Source organism: Amphibalanus amphitrite, unplaced genomic scaffold (assembly GCF_019059575.1).
Source record: "Amphibalanus amphitrite isolate SeventyFive unplaced genomic scaffold, NRLGWU_Aamphi_draft 000260F_arrow, whole genome shotgun sequence".
Taxonomy (NCBI): Eukaryota; Metazoa; Arthropoda; class Thecostraca; order Balanomorpha; family Balanidae; genus Amphibalanus; species Amphibalanus amphitrite.
In genome coordinates, this window is record NW_024881755.1 from 194,581 (window position 1) to 213,835 (window position 19,255).

The window sequence follows — 19,255 nt, forward strand, 5'->3', positions numbered from 1 at the left end:
TTAGATGACCTGACCCGAACAAAAAGTATATCATTCGATGCGCCTGATCGAGGCGAACACGATGCTGCCAAAATCGCGGCTCTGCGGCCGTTTTTTGCGAAGTTATTCACCAAAAACTGAACCGTCCCTGGGGGTACTTGACCTGACCTCAGAGGTCACCGGTTGACATAGTACCTTAAAGTCGGGTACCAATCTCTGCGTCTCGTAACGGCGCAGACACTCGTTTTTTCGCGACGCGCTAGCTCCACCAGGGGCGAAACGGCGAGGGGGGCCGTACCCGCCCCCACCCCCCTGGGCCGGCGCGTATGTAGAAAACCAATAGGTCCGGCGGGGGTTAAAATAGAGAAACCGCAAAATTGACCTGACCTTAGGTCACCAATATCGAGATTCCGAGATAAACATTTTATAGATAATGTTGCTCTTATCAATCGCTGAAAGTTTCAAGGCGATCGATCAATCGGTGTAGCTATGACGAGCATTCTTATTTTTTCTGACGTGAGGCCATTTGGCGTGACCTGGTGACCTGACCTAAGGCGACATGGGTCTGAAATTTTCACAACATGTGCGGAAAAGATGCATAAACAGTGCAAAAAACGGCGGCGCGGCGCCCCGCCGTTTTTTAGATATCTGCGAAAAACCGCAGGGGGGGGGCATTCAAACACCCCCCCCCCCCCCGGCACGGCGCGGGTAAATGAGCATGAGGTTATTTCTTTTCACTTTTATAATGTGAACTATGCTCAAAAGAACGTTTAACTTGATTAAATTTAACCCTCGCCGGACCTATTAGTCTTCTACATACGCGCCGGCCGAGGGGGAGACGGGGTACGACCCCCCTCGCCGTTTCGCTCCTGGTGGAGCTAGCGCGTCGGCAAAAAAACGAACATGTGCTCCGTTACGACACGCAGAGATTGGTACCCGATTTTAAGGTTCTAGGTCAACCGGTGACCTCTGAGGTCAGGTCAAGTGCCCCCAGGTACGGTTCAGTTTTTGGTGAATAACTTCGCAAAAAAACGACCGCAGAGCCGCGATTTTGGCAGCATCGTGTTCGCCTCGATCAGGCGCGTCGAATGATAAACTTTTTGTTCGGGTCAGGTCAACTTAGAGTGTTGACCTCAGGTCAAGGTCAGGTCAGCACCCCAAGGTCACGAAGTTGGTCGAAAGAGGTCATGTCGCATATCATTCGATTCAGCAGGTCTTCCTGAGTCCATTGGTGGCTTTCCCGACTCCTTAGCTCAATTTGATCGGGAGTTATTGACGAAAAACTAATATGACCTTGATGAGAGTGGCGCGAGAACTTCTTCCAGACTGGGGGGGGGGGGGCTGAACCATAATAGAGATCAACCTAGGGTACCCCCAAATCTAGTTTTCTCACCGGTTTTAGGCCACTTATTTTTCAGACTTTGGTCTTTTCAACAACAAAAAAAAAAACGAAAAAATGCAAAAAAGTGAGGCATTCCGTCTCAGCTGAGTGAAGAAACTACCGTTTTGGCAACCTGGAGTAAAGGTTTTAATCTGTCAATTGAGTTGCCGAGCCAATGAAAGACAAGAGGTGGATTTTTCACCTACATGCTTTCTTCCTATGTGACCCACAACCCCTAATTTGGGAAGGACAAGCTGCCCAACGGTTCCTGGCCTCATGAAAAGTTGTGGGGACCGCCCCCACGGCCGCAGAGTTGTGGGGGCAAGCTTCCCCCCACTGCCCCCTCCCCCGGTTCCCGCGCCTATGTATGAATCTATGAAATTATGTTGGTAGATTTCCGATTTCGATTCCTCCAGCGGGGGGGGGGGCTCAAATACATTACGAGCCCCCCCCCCAGCTTTTCGGCTGGGGGCTCGGCCCCCGCTAGCCCCCCCGGTTCCCGCGCCACTGCTTGATGACGTCATAAATGACGTCACTCAAGGTCAACATTGCAAAAGTGACGCATCTAACCTGGCAAGGAGTGCATCAAATCACGATTCTGTGCGCTTGAGATAGCTGGAGATCGTTCCCGGCGCCAGAATAGCAGTTTTTATTTTTCCCCTTGACTTATAGATCCGTGTAAGACGCCCAGGGTCGGTAAGAGGCCCCATCGCTTTTTTTACCAAACCAATAATGTTATTTATTTTTTAATGTTCTTGTAAAGCAGAAGCCCTCTTGAAACAACAACTCACGAAACCTGAGGTATCAGGTGCGTCGCAGCGACTTCTGGTAAGCCTGTTTCTGTTTTTGCCCCTTTAATTGCTAGATATATGCATCTTTATCACCCTTATATATCTGAAAAAAACAATGGCTATCAAATGCAATCTTTTCTCATCGAAATTGTCACATGTTAGCTTCAGAATAGACCATGTTCTGGTGCGCTGCAAATGTCTCATAAACCATAAATATTGTGGACGTTAAAACACTGTATTTTTTTAAGAGGCCCTCCCTTCGAGGATGATAAAACGCCCCCCCGATAAAAAAACGCCCCCGATGCTAAAACGCCTGCACCTGCGGCAGGCGTGGCATTCTTTTTTCAAGGAGTTTGTTTTTGTTTCTTTTTTCTGTTTCTTTTCTTAGAGGTTATAGGTACAATTTTCGTTGGTCATCAGCGTTTGGTTGTGCTAGTTTTCGCATTGTTCGAGCGCTTTGGAAGTGTTATTGGTTTCGATAACACCGTATTTGCTTAGCTTTTCGAAATAAAAGGCCTTGCAGCTGTGTTCGCAAAGCGTCTTTTACAAGTCGACTTGACTTTTAAAACGCCCGAGGGGGGGGCGTCTTACCATACCCATAGTGTAAGAGGCCCTTTTGCAACTTTTTCCAAAATGTTAAAGTTTACGGTTTGTGTACCCCCTAGATTCATTTTGAATGCAAATATGTATGGGAAAATGATGCATGCTCACAGCGCATGCACACGTTAGCGCTTAAATATTATCAGTTGTCTAAAAATAGTAACTGAGCTTAAGGGGGGGCCTCCTGCACCACTCTCCCCTAGGTAATGGTGAGGTCACGAAAATGACCTGATCTCATATAACTTTTAGGAAAAATCCGAGATATACAAGTTGTGCGACTCATATTGGATACTAGATCCTGCAAGTTTCATTTCCCCGTGACATCTCCTCTGGCAGTGAGGGCATTGCGAAGTTGCGACATCTGAAGACCGTGCAGAGGTTCACTTATGACGTCATAGGTTAGTAACCTTACCTGACCCAAAAATGCGGTTAGCGTCAAAAGATCCGGCTTGAATCGAAGGTCAGGTATGCCAAGTTTCAGCTCTCTATCGCCAGCGTGTTCGGAGCTATCGCGAAAAAAAGTATGCCCCCCCCTCGGCCGACGAGGGTTGATTTGATAAAACTCATTTCGTCCATCAGCACGGAAGTGCCAAAACCACAGCAGCACACCTAAATTGCCAAATAGCCAAAAACTCAGCAGTTACAGGAAAAATTCGTTTTGTCCATTCCATGTCGTAGACTATAAGGCCTGTACACATTCAGCTGCTGTGCTGTTGTCAGCCGAAAATCGCTCACACTATTGGCTGAAAAATTGATGACGTTATGTTGCACACGCAACATGACGTCACCTCTCTGCTGCCGGCAGCATGGGCTGACGGGCTGTGCTGCTATCGAGAAAGCAAGTGCAGAGATGCCGAGCCGTCAGCAAAAGCCATAAATGACGCATTTGGACACTGGTAGTGGCGCATGAAAGCAAATCACGTGCCAGATTTTTATTGAGCACTGCAGATAAATGAAATTTGGACACCATGTTGGCGCTATTCACATATATTTGGTTTCATAATTAATTGTCGATACAAGAAAAATACTTATTACTTTCGCACATTGTCAGTAAATATTTTGATAATATATCTAACTGCTTAAGTATTGTATTAATAAAGAGCATGAAGATGAGACGAAATATTTGTTTACAACGCCATATTTATGCAAGTTTTGTTAAACACAACAGCATAATGGGCACTTATCTTCTTCTTATTAAGACTTTCGAGGCGGCGAATGCACTGTCGAGGTTCGGGTTCGTGAGAATGTAAAATATTACCAAAAGATGTCATAAATACAAAATATCATAGCTATATTGTTGTTCGACGTTTCGATCTATCAGAGATCATTTTCAAGAAAATTACAGTCACACAGTTTTAGAAGTCATACTTTGAGATAAATGGGTTCAATTACATTTTTGGAACAGATATTACGGATATGATACTAAAACTATTCAGTCGATGAGTCACAGCATTCAAAACAAAATAACACACTTTTGTTTTCGTACATGAGCTATAACCCTAAACACATTCGTTCATCCTCCGCGAAGGAAGGTCACATCAAAAACACCATAGCGAGATACGTACGCGCATATGACAGATAAATCAGTCAACCCGCCGCGAGTACTTTGTCGTACAGTGATAGAGATGTGTTCTGCTTTGTCTGAATGTTGATGATTGGCTTTTTGTCGCGAATGTACACTGTTTCAAGTGTGACGAGCCGTCTACGATCCTGACAGTGTGCTAGGATGGATGTGTTGGTCACGAGATCGTCACGTGTGAGTGCGGTGTTGTGATGTTCTGTGTAGTGTTTCTTGGGGGCTCCGTCCTGCAGGTGCATTGTGAGACGTCTGCTCAGAGACGTTGTGGTGTGACCAATGTAGTATACTTCGCGGGTCGCGCAGTCCCCGGCTGTACATTTAAACTGGTATACTACATTGGTCTGCTTGAGTGTTGCCGTGCTGCGTGTGGGATTGTTTTGCATCACCAGTGAGGATGTCTTGGGGCTAGTGTAGTAGACCTGAACTACCAGTCGCTGTTGCCCATCCGTAGGTTGGCAGTTACGGCGAACAATACCGCGGATCACCTGCTCATCCGTCTTCCATGTTGGAGACATCGTGCTGCGGTAGTACACTTTTAGCTCGTCTTTCTTTGTCTTTGGCTCCTTGTTTGTCACATGGTTCTCAAGCATGTTTTTTACAGCGTCGTCAAACATGGAATTGCTGTACCCATTATCTACTAGGATCTTACGAACCCTCTCAAGTTCAGTGTGAAGTAGATCCCAAGTCGAGCAGTGTTTCATGGCCCGTCTAATGTACGCCCTTATGACACCTGATTTGTACGAGTCAGTGACGTCACCCTCCCCATTCATGCACCTGCCGAGGTCAGTTGGCTTCCGATACACATCTGTGACGAATTCACCACTGCTGCAATCAATCATGACGTCCAAAAATGGCAGCTTCTGTCCTACGCTATGGTCAACTGTGAAATTTAAAACTGATTCTTGGCCTAGTTTCATGCGCAGCAGGTCTAACTTTTCAGCATTTTCGACGTCAACAAAAATGTCATCTACATAACGATAGTACATGAACGGTTTGACATCATCACAGAGCAGCACTTTCCTTTCGACATAGGACATGTAGGCTTGGGCAAACAGAACGCCTAGTGGGGATCCCATTGCGACCCCGTCCACCTGTACATAGAGTTTGCCTTCAGGGCACCTGAACGGCGCCTCCGTTGTGCACGATAGCAGCAACTGCTCCAGGATGCGTTTGGGTAGTCTCGGTGGTGGAAGGGTCTCATGATTGTAGACATACTCAAGAATGATCTCAATAGTCTGCTGAACAGGTACATTAGTGAACAGACTCTCCACATCTAGAGAGGCTAGAGAACCTTTTGGTTTCTGGGACCTAAGAATGTCGACGAATTCATCGGTCGATTGAATTCGTCACAGATGTGTATCGGAAGCCAACTGACCTCGGCAGGTGCATGAATGGGGAGGGTGACGTCACTGACTCGTACAAATCAGGTGTCATAAGGGCGTACATTAGACGGGCCATGAAACACTGCTCGACTTGGGATCTACTTCACACTGAACTTGAGAGGGTTCGTAAGATCCTAGTAGATAATGGGTACAGCAATTCCATGTTTGACGACGCTGTAAAAAACATGCTTGAGAACCATGTGACAAACAAGGAGCCAAAGACAAAGAAAGACGAGCTAAAAGTGTACTACCGCAGCACGATGTCTCCAACATGGAAGACGGATGAGCAGGTGATCCGCGGTATTGTTCGCCGTAACTGCCAACCTACGGATGGGCAACAGCGACTGGTAGTTCAGGTCTACTACACTAGCCCCAAGACATCCTCACTGGTGATGCAAAACAATCCCACACGCAGCACGGCAACACTCAAGCAGACCAATGTAGTATACCAGTTTAAATGTACAGCCGGGGACTGCGCGACCCGCGAAGTATACTACATTGGTCACACCACAACGTCTCTGAGCAGACGTCTCACAATGCACCTGCAGGACGGAGCCCCCAAGAAACACTACACAGAACATCACAACACCGCACTCACACGTGACGATCTCGTGACCAACACATCCATCCTAGCACACTGTCAGGATCGTAGACGGCTCGTCACACTTGAAACAGTGTACATTCGCGACAAAAAGCCAATCATCAACATTCAGACAAAGCAGAACACATCTCTATCACTGTACGACAAAGTACTCGCGGCGGGTTGACTGATTTATCTGTCATATGCGCGTACGTATCTCGCTATGGTGTTTTTGATGTGACCTTCCTTCGCGGAGGATGAACGAATGTGTTTAGGGTTATAGCTCATGTACGAAAACAAAAGTGTGTTATTTTGTTTTGAATGCTGTGACTCATCGACTGAATAGTTTTAGTATCATATCCGTAATATCTGTTCCAAAAATGTAATTGAACCCATTTATCTCAAAGTATGACTTCTAAAACTGTGTGACTGTAATTTTCTTGAAAATGATCTCTGATAGATCGAAACGTCGAACAACAATATAGCTATGATATTTTGTATTTATGACATCTTTTGGTAATATTTTACATTCTCACGAACCCGAACCTCGACAGTGCATTCGCCGCCTCGAAAGTCTTAATAAGAAGAAGATAAGTGCCCATTATGCTGTTGTGTTTAACAAAACTTGCATAAAAGAGAACCTGCTTCCGAACTATTCGAAAACGCCATATTTGTAAACAGTCAGCCAGTGCTGACATTTCTCATCAGCCAAATGTATACAGTTCCGTCAGCCAGAAGCGGTGGGCGGAGCCTATTTCAGCTGACAACAGCACAACAGCTGAATGTGTACAGGCCTATATATTCAGTGGTAGCAGGACCCCGATAGATAATCTCGTGATTGTGATACCTAATTCAATATACCCTGATTGTGATATATTTTTCGAGTGCTTTTTTATATTTGTGTACAGGCTGCCGGTCAATGCCAGTGATCATTTCTGTCCTCATTTCTGTTTGACACAGTGATCAAGGTATTTTCATACCGAAAGCTTTGTGTGTCTAAATATACATTTGACTTGTTATTGTTATCATTTATCCTATTTGAAAGTCTATATTATGATTTTAAGAAGACAAGGTAGACATGGTAGAGTGCTGAAAGTCGACGTATTTTGTAATACCTTCAGCTCAACAACACAGATCAGTCAATGTACAGCATGACCTTTTTCGGTTAGAGCATGCATGATGCAACTGAATTTAGGTCAAACTTTAGATAATTTACCGCCTCTCGATAAGAGAGACACAACAATAGAATCGAGAGAACGGTTCAACGTCTGCTATGTTATGAACAGGCAGGGTATTTGCAGTTTTTTTTTTAAATTCTCGACTGTCAAAGAGTGACATTGAAATGTGTAAGCATTGCACTCGTCGCCTCATTTCTGCACACAGATCAAGCCGTCTTAGAGTGTTTGTCGCTAGCGATCAAGCTCTACATCCATCCGATGAGGTGTTGCTGTCTCCGTGAGCAATGAGCAATGCCCACCGTACCGGCCGAGCGTCCTACCCAGTACCTTCCCAGTCCCCCAAGCCTGACCAACTCGTACTCGTAGCTCAGGCTTAGGTCGATTTGGGGCACCCACGGCCCTATAGCTGACGATTCATGCTCCCAGATCCATATCTTTGTTGGTTGCTAGCGCCACATCAAGCCCACTCAATATGCGTTTGGAAGAGGACTGAGTGAGCTCCCGAGTGGGTGAAGAGCCGCGCGCGGACGGAGTTGGACGGGTCCGCGCGCCGGCGCTTCTGATTGACTCCGGCCGACCGCCCCGCCAGCCGTCCGGCTGCCTCTCCACTGCTGCAGTGAGGCGCGATAATTGCCCTCTGCAGCGTGCGCCGTCAGTGCGTGATTGTCGGCTCGTTATGGCTCAGCGGCAGGTGTGCGCAGGTGCCGCCCCCGGGGAGGAAGGGGGGCCGCCGGTGACACGGACTGGTAACAGCGCGGCGCTCCGGCACGGGCTCCGTCAGCGGCTAATCCCTCTCCGGGCCGTCCCTAATTGAACTGTTTGGACCGCCGTCCGATACCTGAGCGATATCAGCGGCACCGGGCTACCGGCGGCGCGCCGGCACTCAGACTCTGATCGCTCTGTGATTGATCGCGTGCACACCCAGTCCGGATTCCCGCAGGGAGACCGTCCATGGCGGCGGGCTCCGCTGACAGGCGGTGACGGCTGGCGCCCACAGTCGCCGCCGATTGTTTGTTCCACAGGTGTCAGACGAGAGCGTTATCCCAGGCTCGACAGCGACTGTCTGCCCGAGGGCGCCTCCCTGGGGAACGTCGGAGCCGTCAGTCACAATTCCAGTCGTTATATAGAGGCTGTGTGACCGATAACGCGCAAACAGCCGTCCTCTCCACGCTGCTCATGAGCTATTGTTTAAATGCGAGTGCACGATTTTAACACTTGGTGGTGTTGGATGAAAGCGCAATTTCATTTAGTCAGCAGTACCTACCTATCCTCGAGGGGCCGTCGGGTCGTGACATGGTTCACAATGAATTTTGCTGAATGACCGTAAAGTGCACTGATCCCTAGGTTCCTCTATCTATTTTGAGATATTAGCGAGATAACATTTTCAATGTCGTTTAAAATCACACGATGGCAGCAAGACCATGCGGTTTTACACCAAGAAAAAAGCGAACACACCTCCATTTATCCGCGTTGCACGATTCTATCGAACTTTGCCGAGTGCCTTCAATAAGCATGATAACTTTACCTATGCAATATGAAAATAAAACGCAATGCTAAATTGAATAAAAAACGCTTCGAATTTATCAATACTTATTATCATGGGTCCAATGATACATGCCCTCTCGATTCCTAGTGAATGGATTGCACGCGCATCGCTGCAGGGTCTCCTGGTAAACGCGCCGTTCTGGAGAAGGTGATGTCAACTCTGGAGCCGTTGGCGTAGAGTAAAAGGCAGCACTCAAAAGTGCTCACCATGATAAACATTTTGCACTTCGAGACTTGTAAAAAGGTGAGTTCAGTTGCGCTTTTTGTACGCGCTGCCTAAAACTAAAAAAGAGTATGCAAATATTCATGAATCGTAAGCGCGAATTCGACAGCCATTCCGAATATTTTTGGGATAGAAAAAAAAGATGAATCGCTTGAAAAAAAATGTAATGTGAAGTTACATCAGCCCCAATAGGAAATATTTGCCACAGTTCAAAGGAAAATGAGAAAATCATTATCTGACCCTATTAAAATTTACGTATACGTTTTGGTTTGATGAAGGTTCAGTTTTTTTTTTCGCTGCGTTTCGTAAGTGAAATTTTCCATTGCTATCTACGGCTGACGAATTTCCCAGCTGTGCAGGCCCCGCCCCCGCTTTGATGACGTCACGGCTGTGGGCGGGTCGTGCCGATACAAAGGTGGTGCGTGCGGGCCGAGCTGGTGTCAGAGCTGCTCAGCGCGCCGCGCCGCGGCCCTCAGCGTGGTCGGGTCACGTCAGCAGAGGGAGGCGAGACTCCGCAACGGTACGTGAAAAGTCACACGCATACACACAACATTTTTGCATGTACACAAGAGTAGTAGTACACGTGTAATAAATGCATCTACTTAAGTGGAAATTCACATTTCAGTTACGTCATAATCAAGTACCTTGACCTTTCGCACAGAAAACCGCCGCCAATCTGCTGCCGTCAAACTCCTGTTAACTCGCGCCGTGCTGGGAGGGGGGGGGGCTTACCCCTAAGGTTTTTGGCAGACCTTAGCGTGCATCTATTCTGCCCATGTGAAAATTTCAGACCCGGGTCGATCAAGGTCAGGTCACCAGTTCTAGTCAAGTAACCTCTTCTTAGAAAAAGTTCCGATGCTCGCCATAGCCATGCCGACAGAGCGATCGCTTTGAAACTTCAGGCGATTGACAAACATTAGATAAAATAATGTATTATAAATTATAATGTATTAGAGAAAAAAGACAATTTATAAAATGGGTATCTCGGAATTTTGATATCGGTAACCATATGGTCAGGTCAATTTTGTGACATCTCCATTGTAAGGCGGAAATTGAAATGCACCTTTTCGAGACGAATGTCAAACTAAACACTCTCAAACATCGGATAACAGGTGACATGAATCATGTTATCTATGCAGGTGAAAATGGCACACTGATTCGGAAAATTGCACCCATGACCTCTCCTTATCTCCCTTAGGTCATCTCAGGTCACGAAAAGTTTCAGCAGTTTTTCAGTAACTTTTGAGATACCTAGATATATACTAGCGCGATGAAAACACCTGAGCTGAGATAAGCTCAACGATACGGATCGACTTTTATGCGAATGGCCTTTTCCGGTCAGGTCATATCCTGATCTTAGGTCAAATTCTTAAAACGACCTTTCAAGGTCCATTCGACGCGTCTTGAAGAGAGGGACACGGTGCTGGCAAAAGCCATGTCGTATAGGTATTCCTGAGTAAAATGTTTTCAGAAACGCTTTTCGTAAAAAACGGCTATTTTATGAGTATTTCCCTCAAAAGCCTAAACCGTTGATTTTAACTCGAATCTGAGGGCGGTCTGCAGAAAGAACGTTTAATGAGTTATCGAATGCGCTTTTCTGTGGCGCTGTAGTCTTATTGGCTCCCGAGTTTTGCCGCCGTTTGTCAAAAATTGTTGAAATAGGCAAAAGTTTGACCCTTGATGACCACTAGTGACCTGGTCTTTCCCTGACTTGACCTAGAAAAACGGCTAAGTAAATATTTTAATTACTTTTGAGTTTTGACGCTCTTTTCAATACCGCTTACCTTACCGCAAGTCACTATATACCTGGCCCAGGAGCAGAGTTAGACGGGGGGGGGGGGGGCGGTGAAACGCTTCCTCCCCAGCACTGCATGGAAAACTCAGAACACCAGAACGGTCGCGGGTTAAGGCTGCCCCACACTGGAACTCGCATGCGGGTTGCGAGTTTGCGGGTTTTGAGTTTGCGGGCATAATACTAATTCATGAGTGATTAGACCGTTCCCTTATGGTAACTTCATGAATGCAGTGAAGCCGGTGCACCTTCAGAAACTTACATATAGTCGCAATACCAGCGCAACGAACCAAAATTCGACTCCAACGAAAAACCCGCAAACCTCGCAGAACTCGCAGACCTGGCAGCGAGGAAAATCGGAAGTTGACTCAAAATCTACTTTTGGAATGTGATGCAAAGTCGCTCGCAAGCTAAAAACACGCAGACTCGCTTGTTAGATGGTAGTGTGGGTCACTCAGCCGATTGTATCTTTTGATTTTGAAGAAACCCGAAAATCCAAAAACTCGCAACCCGCATGCGACGTCCAGTGTGGGGCGGCCTTTTAAGAGACGTTGATCTCGTTGCATGTGTCATGACCCAGAGGCGCTTGGCGGCCTGCACTCGCCGTTTACTGCTAAGTGTCGAAATCTAAACGAATGGCGAGCCCGCTGTTTTTTCTCAAAGTTACTCTGCCAATTACCTAGGTCATTAATTTCAGAAAATTGCTTCTTCGCTGCTCATTGCCTGTTAAAGCTTCGTTTTTGTATCCGTGCTAACTAGTTAAAACGTTTGAACAGGATCATTTTTCTTTCGTCTGGTACCAATGTTGGCAGATTCAAGATTGTTTCTCACTTTTTTCCTTGTAATTTTGAACATTCCATTGTTAATGCACGTACTGTCTTCATAGTCGCTAACGGGGAAGGAGGGGGGGGGGGGGGGCGGGTCAATTAACCTCTGATCGAGCTAGAGCTTCGCAAAAAGAGCGCACTTACTTATTGCTCGTAAGAAGAGGAAACCTTATGACGAGAAACGCTGAGTACGAGGTTCTTAACCCGCGCACCGACGGGGGGGGCGGATATCCGCCCCCCCCCCTGAGGTTTTTCGCGAATAGCGGGAAAACCGCGGCGCGTAGCGCCGCGAAATTTTGTATGACTATTTGCTCATCAATTTTACACATGGTGTGCAAGTTTGAACCTCCTACCTTTCAAGGTCAGGTCACCAGGTCACTTTGAATGACCCAACCTCAAGTCACTTTTTTGCAACTTTGTCACCGTGCCAGAGCTACAGTAGATGTCGGAGGCCTTTGAAAGTCGCAGGATGTTATTAGGTCATTAGTAGCTACAATTTGTATATCTCGGAATTTTGATATCGGTGACCTAAGGTCAGGTCAATTTCGCGACCTCCCCATTATAAGTCAATGGGGGAAAAATCAACTCCCTGTTTTTACCACTAAAACGGGTCGGAATGGCCCCATATACCATACATGACTTCATATACGATCAACCTTCACTACCTTGAGGTCTGTTTTGCTGTTGGGCAACTGTGAGGTCATGTGACGTCATCAAAGGTCACCAAAGGTTTTTGGCCAATAACTCCGTACAGGAACAAGATACAGACGCGTGGATGGTCTCATTGTGTTCAGCTCGTCAAGACGCATCGAATGATATACATGATGACCTCGAGGTCACGTGACCTGAGGTCAACCTTTGACCTTGACCTTTCGAGGTCAACATATATATCATTCGATGCGGATTGACGAGAGGATCACGATGATGCCCTTAGTTTGTTCCTATCTTGACTAATTCGAAAGTTATTCGAGAAAAACTCTCTCCATATTTAGCGCCGCCATTTTGACTTTTTCGACCCCTGTGACGTCATCTTTGACCTGACCTGAAAATGACCTTAGTAAAAATTGTAGATCTTGACCGTGCGTATCCGATGCCGTTTACCGCTTGTCGCTATCTTGCTTCGTTCTCGAGATCTCAGGGGGGGGGGCGGTCATCCGCCCCCCCCCCCCCCCGTCGGTACTAAGTTGGCGCAGACCCCCGTCGGTGCGCGGGTTAAATCCATGCTATCGAAATTTGTAAGCCCATTTTCAGGTGTTTGACCTGACATTGACCCGACCTGTGACCTCGAAATTCAAATTTCAAATACTCATTCGAAGCGTCTCGTCACGTTCTTTCGTTTGTCACCTCGAGCGTTGCGCTGTGCTTATTGGTTCTCGAGCTGCGGCTGGCGTTTAGCCACCCCCCCTCCCCCCAGCAAACGGCGTTTGGCGAAATATCCTAGCAACTGACGGGTTAAAGCCTACGAATTTCAACAAGGAAGTTGTCAAACAGATGCAGATTAGAATGAGTTGATGTATTGGTGTTGGTGGCTGATTCTCTCAGTATACATACTTGTACTACCATCGTTTATCTCGCAACGAGTTGTCAGCCAATTCGCCGGTTGCCAAGCACTCGCCACTCGGTGGAGCTGCAATTTACAAGTCTGAGTTGCGTTACCCCTCCTCCTCATATACCTTGTCCAGCTCGTACCTTTGTAATCGTTTCGTCCTGTGACGGTGGCCCGATCCAGCCGACGTGACGGTGAAGTGTGGGCGTCATTTCTCTGGGATTTCGGCGGGCGGTTCGACCGGACGTGGGTGGGAGTTGGGGAGGGGGTAGATGGACGTCCCTCCAGCGCCGTCCACACTCGGCAGGCCACTGTCTAGTGTCCACACTCCACCGCCGGCAGTGTCCACACTCAACGGTCGGAAATGCCCGGTGCCTGTCGGCCAGTTGATAAGGCGCGATATTTCCAGTGGTGGCCCCGGCTACCTACTCCCTAGAGAGCTACTCAGCCCCACGTCAGCTCGCCCCCTCCTCATGATAACTGCTAGCAGACTAATGGTGAGCGAGAGCTGGTGTGCGGAAGTGCTAGGAACTGATATGATATGGGGGACTGATAAGAGGCCTGGAATGGACTAAGATGCAGGGCGAACCAGGGCTCAGGAGTCAATTTTCGGACGCTTTATGTAGCTTACTGACACCACGCCCACGTGTCTCTCTTTTATCTGTGCCTCAGATGCCGAGCGCGCCGGCCGAGTTCCAGACCCAGAGACTCTGTAACTCTCGGCCACTGCAGTGCAGCTCACTAACCGTGTCTTTCTGTGTATGCCTCAGATGCCTAGCGCGCTGCCCGAGGTCCAGGACCCGGGAGCGCTGCAGCTAACTTATTGTATCTCTGCTGTCCGTGCCTCAGATGCCGATCGCGCCGGCCGTGCTGGTGGCACTGCTGCCGCTCTGGATCCAGGCCACGGTCGCCGCCGCTCAGATGCAGTTCTCCGTCGACTGGGCGCACGGCAAGCGCTCGGCGGTGCCGCCGGTGCCGTCGGGACCGGCGGGGCCGTCGGCACTGAGGCTGCTCGACGAGCTCGACTCGGGCGAGCTGGCCGTCCCGTCGGTCCACCAGCTGAGCGGCCCGCCGCCGAGCGGCCACCGCGGCCCGCGCCGATCCTGTGCCGTCGACGGCGCCGTCCTGCGCCAGGTCTTCAACGCGATCATGGTGAGCGGACGGCGGCAACGGGGACGAACCGAGTGATGGAGGCACGCGAGCCGGCGAGTCTCCACCGTGGTAGAGAGGCACCGAGGCCAACGACGGATACAAGATGGGATGCTCTTGGTTCGACACGAGTAAGGTGTCAGACACGTGCTCTTTGCTCACCGATTTGGCATCTTCTGGCACTGCAGTGGCGTGACCTTTATTGTCATTATTTTTTTTTTTTGAGAATCTTCTTATCTCTCCTAGACTGCAAGCTTTTAGGAGAGAGAAAGTAATGTCATCTTGTATAATATCTTACCAATTTCACAATACACGTGGGGACATCTTGGGATAATTCCAAGCCTAAGCAAAATATTCTCATTCCCATCGATGTAAATCGGTTATATAAAGCACTTCGTGCTTTCACATATACATAGGTTCTAATCTTAGCCACGTCGCGCGTCGCATGCGTTTCTTAGACAAGCGATACAATTATCTGCACGGAATTTGACGGCATAAATTTCACATAAAGCCTGACAAACGATTTCTGGACACAATGCTGGCTGCCTGGGACCTGAAATCCCTGCCTGTATGCTGGGATTTCTAAGGGACGGTTATTGAAACTATAAACAGTTCATCCTATCGACTCAAATGAGTCTCTGCATTTGGGGCTTAACAATGCAGGCATGGCTTTTTTACCGCACAGTCGTATTTTATCACCCGATACTGTCTCACTTAGCAAGGATAGAGACAGGAGTAGTGTTACCAGCTATCTGTAACTCAAAGTATGTACACTGAGCACCATAACGATATGACTACGATTCTCCCACCGCGCCGGCTCGACGCTTTGCATACATATCACGCAAGTTTCGTCATAAAATAATAATAATACGGCATTGTCACAGGTCTCATTTTTGCATTGCACGCAAAAAATATATAACAGTTAAAAGGTACGCGATTTAATGCATAACAAAGTAACTCAAAGTTAAAAATCACGGATACCGTTCAACGCATCGAAGTCAACCAAACATTTCTCAAGATATGAAGGGAGCGAATTCCCTCCCCCTCCCCCCGTCTCACAGTTAATGTACTTCCAGTAAAGGGGTTAAAGTATAACTTCTAAGGACTTTTTCCTTCCCATCAGTGTGTCCCAGTTAGTAAGTGACGTCAAGTTCAGTGTTTGAGATCCTCCGATCAAAGCAATGTCTGCGATTCTTTTTGCACTAGTCCGCGGCCTTTCTGATATCTTCCAAAAGAGAGCAGCAGTATCCGGGGTACCCAGTGGCAGAATTTTGTTCTGTACCTACAGCCAGAGCTCCCGTCTATTAGGGCACAATTGTTCAATATTGTTGGACATATTTATAAAATCTGATGGCGGAGAGCTACAAATAAAAAATAATGATTATCATATAATTCTGATATAGTTTGCTGCCCCTAAACTATGCATATCAGATTTAGATTATACCTACCTAATTAGGCATCATTTTTTATTTGCAACTCAGTCTTGGCTATCACATTTCACGAATTAGGGCACAAACTGCATTGGTGCAGAAATGCGGCTGTAAAAGTGCAACTTATTGATACACCAAACTCAGCTGGATCAGCTGTTTGGCTCGGTGGGACCGAACAGAGCTCGATACTCACAAAGTAGGCACCAGTGCCACCTGGGGGCGTGGGTAGAAGACTGTCGGTCGACGGTGTCCCGCTTGGAGGATGGCGAAACACGGAGCTTACGCTGCCGCGATTGAAATGCTTGCATAACAGTGTCTACTGTCTATGGCTGCAACTAGCTGCGAAAAGTGTATGCATGACATCAAAATCAATGTAAGGAAAAGTTGTATTTGTTTCCTGGTTGACACCCTGCCGTTGCTCTTCCAGCGGGAGGCGAACCGAGTTGCTGCCTGCCGGGTAAAAAGCAGCATCTATGATATCTACAAGACAACTTAGAGCTCCACTACGGCGACCGCCGAGAAAACACCGAGATCTCTGCGGACAGTGGCTGTCTGCTGGAGCTCTCAGTCAGCTGTGTGGAGTGCAGACAGCGCTGTCTGCCATGACAGGCCTCGGACGGTGGTCTGCAGACCACACAGACCACGGCTGAGACCGGAGACCGTCTGCGAGCAGTCTCAGCGGACCAGGGTCCAGACCCACCAAACAGACGGCCTCAGCCGGGCGGGAGTGTCCAGACTGCGGACGGTCTGAATGCGGTGGCCAATGGAGGATGTCTACCTACATACGAGGACCAGCTTCAGGCTGCCGGTATCCAGACTTTACATATCGACTGCATTCGGTGGATAATCACACCGCAGACAGCACCTCAGTCTGACTATGTAACTACTGCAGTGCTTATCTGCGACAAAGGGCCACCGGCTTCGATAACCAGTACTCAGGCGCGACAGATACCGACTGTGTGGTCATATGCAGGTTCAAATAACCGATTTCATCACGACAGATCGCGGGTGTCTGCCAGTGTTCCGTCGAGTTTTGTCAACAAAGCAGTACCCAACGACTCATTTGCGCAAAATGTAATAAAAATTCAATCACTCGGAGCTAGGAGAGCCCGCAAGGTCTCACGTAGGGCAGCAACACACCTGAGGTCATATTAGGTCAGCCCTCTATTCCGCTCGTGACACTAGCTGTCCTGATTTGACCTTTGTCATTTATCACAATCTTTAGTCAGCAATGCTTTGCTATTGGACATAAATTAGCCCCACAGTCCTCCTTTGTTTCTTTCATGTTTCGTTTGTGCAAATAAATCTCAGCATTCTACATCAGCAGGCATTTAAAAATACTAAAATCAGATTACATCAGAGGCTGTTTTATAATTCGACTCTCTGTCAAGCAAGTGAGCTGGGATTATATTTCAGTCATAAAGTCAGAACCCCTCGTTGGTATTATGTTATCGTAAAATTGTTTCATTTCTTAGGTGAAATATCACTGCGTTATCTAACACATGTGATTGTGATGCATATCGCGAATGAAAGTCATTAGCTGATCGTGCATTTACGGAAAATATTATTAGAGGGCTAAACAGCGTTTGTAGCCGGTTTTCATGCCGTCTATCGTGTGTGTTTAACGCGGTCCACTTGTGCTGCGTGTTGATCCCTGGACTCTGTAGGTACCTAATGTTGTTATTTTGGTAACCCACCCCGTGCCAGGGTTGGAGATGTTCCTTTTCCTTCTTCCGGTTCGGCTTCAAATGGAGAAAAACAGTACAGCAGCACACATGTTTCCTTATTTACTGGCATATTTTCATAACATTTAAATGTATTTGCTTTTTAATTTCCATAACTACACAACAAGAATTGTGTCTTTGCAACGGTGGTAACCTTGAACAAATTTATTGATGTGTGAAGAGGTAAGACCTGTATGCATATATAATACATACCTATATGTTTTGTGTTAGGTTTGAACACCTTAATGACCAAAACTAACGCACTTGGCCACACAAACATGGCCACTGTTATAAGTTTATGACTGGCTCTGGAAAGAACACAGCTCTTTGGAAGCGATTTTGCTGACATCCTGTCAAACTAGTAAAGTAATCTTGGTCAAACTATCCATAAAAAGGTTCGGCGATTGTTCTCGCATAGCACAGCCTGACTTCATCTTCTTGACAATATTTGCGGCAATATATCAGGAAACGCTTAATTCGGGAAAATAACTTTGACGTGACTTGTCTTGTAGATGCCCCGCCTATCGACGGTGTCATTCTCGCAACTCCTCGAGATATCCGCAACAATTCAGATCAAATTTACGTCCACGTTGACCCAGGAGGAAATTCAAATTTTTCACCTTTAAGTTTTCCTAAGTTAAGTTTTAAGCTCCTGATAGAAATTAAGTTTAATTAAGTTATTTTGTTGTGTTAACGGCCAGGAAACCGTCAAAATTACTTTTAAACGAGACGAAGCGAGGCGCTCTGCTAAACGAACCGAAACGAAAAGATCCAGAAAGAAACGAACCCGACCAACAAGCCGACAAGACGACACGACTTATTCCGTTTAAATTTGGACAGTTTCAGTCGAACGACAAGCTTGATAGTTTAACTACTTAGAACCTTGTTCGTCTTTCGTCCTTTTTTCCGTCAATATATGTAAATAAAGCTCGTAAAGGTTTTTGATGGGGTTTCAATGAGCTGGCTGTTACATAAGTTTAAAAGTAATTGTTTTGTTTTGGTAAATTTAGAAGTCTTTTTCAATCGAACGTTAAGTCGACATGGAAATGACTACCAAGGACATCAAAGAAGAGCTTAAGAGAAGAGGACTTTCGAAGAAGGGAAGAAAGGAGGAACTTAGAAGACGGTTGGATAGTGCAAAACTCGAAGAGAATGCGGATGATGTAATATCAACGACCTCATACGAATCTCTATCATCTTCTAGTATGATATCGCATGTGGCTTCTGAAATTGCTAAAAGAGCAGAACTGAAAGTTAAAATGACGCTTTTAGAGGAGAAACAAAAACTTCAAATTGAAGAGCTAGAATTACAAATGAAAAGGGCGAAATTAGAGTTAGAAGAACAAATCGCTGCCTCAGAAGCGCGAGAACAGGCGTTAGCTTGTCAAAGCGAAACTTCAACTAGTGCACGAAGTCATGCATCGCGAAAAACAAGCTGTGAACGAGAATGCCGGTCAACCAACAGGACAGAAGAATTATTGGCCATTTCATCTTTACCGACCCAGCAAAAGAGAAACCTTTTACCGCCATCAACGATACAGTGTTTCGA

General features: G+C 46.9%; 1 protein-coding gene across 1 annotated transcript; it reads left to right on the forward strand.

The window, feature by feature from the left end:
* The first annotated feature begins 2,146 nt into the window (after positions 1–2,146).
* LOC122386724 lies at positions 2,147–18,637 on the forward strand. The gene is made up of 3 exons (XM_043376218.1): positions 2,147–2,188; positions 14,253–14,555; positions 16,410–18,637. Exons 2-3 carry the CDS (start codon positions 14,253–14,255, stop codon positions 16,476–16,478), a joined length of 372 nt encoding a protein of 123 aa, XP_043232153.1. The 5' UTR covers positions 2,147–2,188; the 3' UTR covers positions 16,479–18,637.
* The last annotated feature ends 618 nt before the right edge of the window (positions 18,638–19,255 follow it).